Below are 7,114 nucleotides of genomic sequence, written 5' to 3'. Positions count from 1 at the left end.
TTTTTTTTTTTTTTTGGGGGGGGGGGGATTTGATCTAAGGTAAAAGTTATCTGGCCCCGATATGTACAATATGTTGATGATAACAGCGGAAGCCAATGAGGATTTATGCAATACTTGAGTTTATCAGTAGTAAAAAATATTGTTGTTTTTTATTTTTATTTTTTGGTTCTTCTTCGTTAGTTCATTAGAAGCTTGTTGGCATATATGTGAAATAATAAAAAGGAGACTGTCTGGAACTGATGCGAATCCTTCACTCATTTTGGAAGTGACATAAGGAATCCTTGGACTATGAAATAACTATCTTTATTTCTTCAAGGGACTCTTAGATCTTTTGGGTTTTGGGATGCAAGGTGAGAGATTTGCCACAGGTTCATGTGTTAAGGAGGAATTACTAATATTATCTTTCCACGTGGGGATAATAGTTGGGGCTGTAACTATAATCAAATCTACCATTTCTAACCTTCTCACTAAATGTCTATTTAAATGTCATCCATAGCATAGTATAAAAATCTCAGTTCTTTCAGAAATCTAATTGTGGGAATCTGTTGAGTCCACCTCATGGAAGGGTCTGGACCTTGCAAATCAGGAGTTTGCCTACTCTTGTTAAGTTGATTTTGAGATATCTAATGGAGTCATGCGAGTGTTGTTGTGGCTGTTTATTTGATCTCCATAATTCAAAATTCTGTAAATTCTCTTTTGTTTCATCATATCTATTATTAAATAATCAGCCCTAAAATACCTGTAGTATTCATTTTTTTTTTTCCCATTTCTAAGCCATAGGTACACTAGGATTAGCAACAATCAGTTTTGAAAGCTTAAAATGTTAAGTCAGGAGTTCATGATTTAAGGAAATTCAGTTTTCACTTTTTCGAATGCAAAGCTCTTCTAGCTCTAGGACCTACTGATTTCAATATTAGACGTCATTATTAATTTATTTTTGAATTTTCTCCAGGTAATGAATCCTGCTTTAGGGCTATCTTTCGTTGACCTACAGCTTTTTTTTCTTTTAAGCACACAGTTCATTTGTCTTCTGGAACTTAGGTTTTTTACTTCAGTTTATTTCATGAACATTAGACAAATGGAGGAGCAATTTTTGGGGCTATTGTTGGAGGATCCAGTGTAGAAGAACGCCGTTGTTGTGCTCAAGAAGTAGTGAGGCGAAATGTGTCAGGTTACTTTTAATTCTTCATAGTTTTTTAATGCATCTACCGTATTATTTGTACTATTTTTTCATGGTAATGGGATAGAATATTTACTGACAACTAAGTCTCTTCAGATCATTTGCCATCTTGATTGTTTGATTTGGGAACATTCTTAAAGAACATTAAAATGAAAATGGGTGCTCAGATTCTCCCCTTCTTGTCCTCTCTTTGTTTGTTCTGGGTCCATGAAGTATGAACTTCCATCCTCCCATAGATTTTTGATAATATGGAAATCAGTCAGGTATTAAATATGGTGTATAGATCTAGATTGCATTTTCTCTTCATGGCTTTGCTGAAACTTCTGAGAAAACACTTGCTACAGGTTTCTGGATTGGTGGTTTTGGGCTTGGAGAGAGTATGGATGAGCGCTCTGCTCTCCTTAATGCTGTTACTGTAAGATACAAGCCCTTAATGCTATGTATGCTAAATATTTTGCATTTGTTTGGAATCTTATTTTTGTCCCAAAAAAGTTTTTGTATCTTGATAATGTAGCACCCAAAAAGAAGCTACATTTGTGAGAATATCATAACTGAAGGTTACTAATTTTTGTGTATCATTTATCACAGTGAACCACATACAATTAACTTTTAGCATATTACTTACATTATAACCCTCAATTTTACTAGATTGCTGATAAAAGGTGATGCAGATAAGTCACTTAATGGGCTTATTTGATTGCAAATAAGCCTTATGTTGGGTTATGTATGTGTTGGGCCTTTGATCCCATGTGTTTTCTTTGTAATGGGTCATTTTAATGGACCTAAAATATTGGTAGAAGTAGGAAAATGAGATTTAATTCATTAGTTTGGTTAGCGTCCTGTTTTAAGTCTATATTCTTTGTTATTTCAGCTTCCTAGTCAGTTTGGTTTCCTAATTAGTTAAGGATTGGGTTAGGCTTTTCCTTTTTAATGTTTGAGTCAATTTTGAGTCTTCTATATAAGTTCATAAGGGACTACAGCATTGAACACGAATTTATTAATTAAAAAAAATAAATAAATAAAAGAAAAATAAAAGATAGCTTATGCTGTTTTGCTGTGGGATGCCTAAACCTGAGGGTGAGATGCGCATTCACTAGTTCTTCATCCCCCTTTTCAACCCTCAATCGAATTCTCTTTCTTTTCTTATTTTCCTTTTATTTGTTGCTATGAGAGAGTGTTTGAGAGCTAAAACCAAGCCTATTGGAGGACATCTTCTCTATTCAGCCAGAATTTCAGATCCTGCCTGGGATTGGAATCACTAGTTCTACATTAAAAGGATTTGCCAAGTTGGAAACTGGTGCCTAAAATTTTAGCTGTGAATTCTGAAAGTTCCTTCTCAAGCTCACATCAGGTTTCTTTTCAAACATTGTATAGCTGGTCAACCCCTAGGAATGAACTGGACTCATATTTTCCCACTGTAGGTACTGGTCAGGGGTTCATGTGCCATTTTGGACAATTTGGGCAACACAAATAGTTGGAGAGAAGGTTAGTCATCATAAAAAAGTCCAGTCAAACTCTTAACTCAAACATGATGTTAGGGGGTTCCCTATAAGTAAGTATCTAATACAAACAAGAAGTTTCCAGAAAGCTGAAACTGATGCTCTTGTCCAGCACTGTTTCAGCTTCGAGCCTAGATTTGGGACTTTATGGGTTTTCAATGTAACTTTGAAAATGGCCAGAAGTTTGGCCTAAATTAACCTTTGAATGTGGGCCTTAGGCAGACCCACATGTGGGTTTTATCAGGCCCATACTGGCCAGCCCACAAACTTGTTAATGAGTGGTACTACAGCTCCCAGGAGCTTTTAAAATAGATATTTATTATACATTTTATGGAACTTGGAGTAGCATTAAGTTTTGAAACTAACTTTGGTAATTACTTGGATTTTGAGAAATTAAATGGGAAATAGATTGTGCAGTTTCTATTTGGATTAACTGTTTCCTTGAATTTCATTATTCTGAAGTCTCTAAATAATATGAGCTAGGAGACATTCTGGTTTTGGTGTTCTACTATACAAGTTTAATTTTTAATGGAAGAGTATAAGCCTAAAGGGAAGTGGCTTGAGTTAATGGAAAAGGGTTTCATGGCTTATGGAGGATAAGCCTCTTGATAAGGTGAAATGAAAGAACGGGATTCATGTAGCTGATCCCTAATAATTTGGATGTAAAATAATTCTTCTTGAGGATATGGATTCATACAACCAAAATGAGAAAAGAGCCGCAAACCCTTGTTTTAACTATTTTCAATAGTTATTCTCTTGACAAAAGAAGAATCGGGAACTGAGAAACTTGAGAAACTTATGGATGAGTAGTTGGATATTTTTATGTCCAGGGTATTTAGACCTTCAGCAACATTTATACTCCACGCTTTGTTCTGTTGAAGCCAAATTTTCAAACTGGTGTGCATTGGTATTTTTAAAACGTAGCAGCATGTATAGTTGCACATGCTGATGCAGTATGCTAGAAAATTTATATGTTATACTCTCTATGGATACATTTTGGTATATCAAGATAAAGATTTTTTCAGGGGTTCATTGCCTAGGAGCTACTGCCAAAGCCTTGGCCCTTGGGGTTAATTCAGCATCATGTAATGAGTGTGTAAAATAAAAAGCATGGAAGGACCTTTATTTTGTAGGTTGAGAAACAATATGGGAGTCTAAGGTATACTATCATAAACTGTAAAGTGTATATAAATGTATGTACGATTATTAAACTGATTTTTACATTTATTCCTATTATGAAGATCCAATGAATCGAAACTTCCTTTCTTATTTGTTTTCTTGAACTATGCGAGACCAGATCCCAAACACAGAAAGGATGTAGCCTGTAAGATTGTGTCTGAAGACTTTCAAGAAGATGCATACTATTATAAAAGCTAATTCAGTTTCTAGTTCACAATTTTGGGCAGCAGGGGGGAGCTTCAAATTTCTAGAAATGACCTTTCGTAGAGGACCCAAATGTAGAAGGTGTCACCTGTCTCTGCTGGTAAGGACCTTGGCCTGTTGCCGCCAGGTCTTGGGATTGAATCCCACCTTCACCTTGGGCGTACGTGCCTCTCCTCTCGCCCTCTTGTATTGGCGATATGCACTCCCCCCTTCCACTTCGCGTTATGGCACTTATTACATTAGGTCAATTGTGATGGGGAAAAATTAGAAGAGCCAAATATAGAGTTAAGTATCTCTTCGTAAGTTTTGATCCATGAAACAAATAAATGTAACTGGTAGTCCATTTGAATATTCAAGTGTTTCACCATGTATGCTGGTAATGACTAGTTACCAACTAGCCATTGTTATAGATGCAATATTTTAGATTGAAAATTTGTCTTTTATATCATGGTTTCAGAGAGCTAATACTTCCATCTAAACCAGGATGTTTTACCTGATGAAAGGCCACGCCAAGTTACTGGGCTCGGCCTTCCAGGTAATGCGACTGTTTCTTGCACCCTTTTAACTGGTAATCTTAACGATTGGAGCATTGACACACTTGTGCATATAAAATTTGGCAAAGGTTTTCTTTTTTCCATGTTTATTCTAGTTTTTGCATCCTTCATTTTAAGTTCCTCTGTTTGTAGCCTCATACATACATAAGTTAAAAACTTCTCTGATGATTAAACAACAATCAAATGTATCTTAGGTTATTTAATGTAGTGAGGTTACAGTTTAAAGATTTAACCCAGTCATTACTCACCTTATTTGCATCAATTAAGTGAGCTGAGAATTATAATGACATTTCTGTGCTTGTATTACTAGATAAATAGTAGGTAGAAATGTATCTAGTTTCTAGCAGGATTTCAAGTTTTGTAATTATCGTATTGTACAGTCCGAAATGTATCGTATTGGTGGGTATCGATACGATAATTATTTTTCAAAATTTCTTTGGTCAATACAGACCGATAGGGTCCGAAGCAGGTGAGATACACTTGATACACCTCCTTTAAACCTGCAAAACAGAACCCCTGACTGTGAAATGAAACTGAGAGCAACCAAAGTCATTGGATGCTGGATGCTTGTTTTTCTCTTCGACTTGGAGGAATCATCTACCATAAAAAATGATCCTAATCTTCACCATTTCAACAAGTTTTGGGGTTGGGGGGGGGGGTTATGCATCACTAGATTAGGTAAAAATGATTCAATCTTTGCATCATCGATCTTATATATATTTACATATTTCAGAATAAGGTGTTTTATGCTTCAAAACTGTATTTTAAATGTATCATAAGCACATCCATGCATTTCTTGACCATTTGCATCCATATCTTTGGCATATCTTACATTTCTCCAATACAATACGACACCCCTCTTAAAATTACCCTCCGATATGATACCTGATATCGATACTCAAATGCTTGGTTTCTATTGCTTGTAGTAATCTATAGCCATTGTATACAAGTATGACTAACATACTGGGCTTTTCTGGTTGGCTTAATCTCTACATACTTAAGGGTGATCGGCGATGCATACTGAATGAAGAAGTCTTTGTTCTGTATTTGGAGATTTGGCCAAATTTTTGTAATTGGAAGCATTGTAAGGTTACTTTGTATAATTTTGTCAATTTATTGTCTTCAGTGAACTAATTTTTTTTTTTTTCATTAAAGTGGAGATCTTGCAGGGAGTTGCTGCAGGGATTGATCTCTTTGACTCGACGTATGTCTCTTGGTCCAATTTGTAATCTCTTTACTTTACTTCTATATTGCTTTCATCTAACAGTGGTCTGAGGAACTCTGCAACTGTTTGACAGGTACATTTACCATCTCACCCTTGGAGGATTTGCACTCACCTTTCATCTGGATGGAATTGACAGTCATGTTTCTGGTTCACAGCTCAGTGATATATGCAGTGACCACACAAAGATAAATCTACGAGCAACAGTTTACAGGTGACTCATCATAAATTGATAAATATATAGTATACTTCTTTAGCTGCTCTGAGATATAGTTTGTTTGACTTCCCTGGCCTCTACTTATTGACTGATTACTTGATCGATTTCTTTTGGATGGTTATGTTGGCATTGACTGACCACCATTAGTGATCTGTCTGACTTTTCGTTAGTCTACTGACATGAAAAGCAACTTTCCATTTAAAATGCTACACTTCCATGATAGCATGTTTGTCTTGTAGATTGACATTTGATCAACAAATAGGCAGACTTTGATAAATGTTTCCTGCAATGATTATATTATTCCAGCATCCAGCACAAACATGAGATATCTTTCACCAAAGAGCATCAGATGGAAATCTGAATAGAAAAGGATAACATGCTTGGGTAATTGATCTAAATAATAGAGCTAGGGTCCCAAGGTTTTCAAGTCAATTCTTTTGTGACAGGTGGTTGACTGATGCAAAAGGCGTATGTGACGTTTGAATGCCTCATGCTGGAAAATGGAATTTCTGGGCTTCAGGATGTGAAGTCAGGTTTGACTATGAATCAAATATATGTTTGGCTCTAAATTTGATTGTATTGTGAGCCTGGACAGTGTAATGCCAGATGCAGATTTGAGGATATTCATAATTTTGAAAACATGATATCTACCTCAACAAGGGCATCTTAAAAGTAAATAGCATCGTAAAAGTAAATAGAGTTATAAAGATATGCAATGGTTTCAATATCTTATATTAGCGAGAAAATTTCTTTTAAATACTGGTGATTGCTGAAGTGTGATTTCTTGTGTTGCTCTGAAAGTGACCTTCAATCTTAGGTTTGAAATCTATATACTAGAAGTTCTATCAAGTCTACTTGTTGGTGGGTAGAAGTGTTCTAAGAACTACTTCACATGTTGGGTACTCTTCATTGAACCCTTGATTGTCTTTCATGTGATTGATATGGAATAAAACTAATGTGCAGTTGGAGCCAATATTTCTCAAAAAGGTTTCTTATAACAAGGGAATGGGAGAGAGTTAAAATGGAGGGGGGAGGGGGGAGGGGGGTGGGGGGTGGGGG

The 7,114-nt window shown here is 35.9% G+C and overlaps 1 protein-coding gene across 2 annotated transcripts in view; it reads left to right on the top strand.

The window, feature by feature from the left end:
- LOC122063743 (queuine tRNA-ribosyltransferase accessory subunit 2-like) overlaps positions 1-7,114 on the top strand; it is an 11,370-nt gene that overhangs the window by 2,305 nt on the left and 1,951 nt on the right. For both annotated transcript variants that reach the window (XM_042627448.1, XM_042627447.1), the window contains exons 4-8: positions 1,075-1,171; positions 1,525-1,595; positions 4,546-4,597; positions 5,772-5,820; positions 5,915-6,052. In XM_042627448.1, coding sequence (XP_042483382.1) covers positions 1,075-1,171; positions 1,525-1,595; positions 4,546-4,597; positions 5,772-5,820; positions 5,915-6,052 — 407 coding nt within the window. The remainder of the gene's footprint in view (positions 1-1,074; positions 1,172-1,524; positions 1,596-4,545; positions 4,598-5,771; positions 5,821-5,914; positions 6,053-7,114) is intronic.

Source organism: Macadamia integrifolia, unplaced genomic scaffold, assembly GCF_013358625.1.
Source record: "Macadamia integrifolia cultivar HAES 741 unplaced genomic scaffold, SCU_Mint_v3 scaffold1448, whole genome shotgun sequence".
Taxonomy (NCBI): Eukaryota; Viridiplantae; Streptophyta; class Magnoliopsida; order Proteales; family Proteaceae; genus Macadamia; species Macadamia integrifolia.
This window is presented reverse-complemented; position numbering and strand designations above follow the sequence as displayed.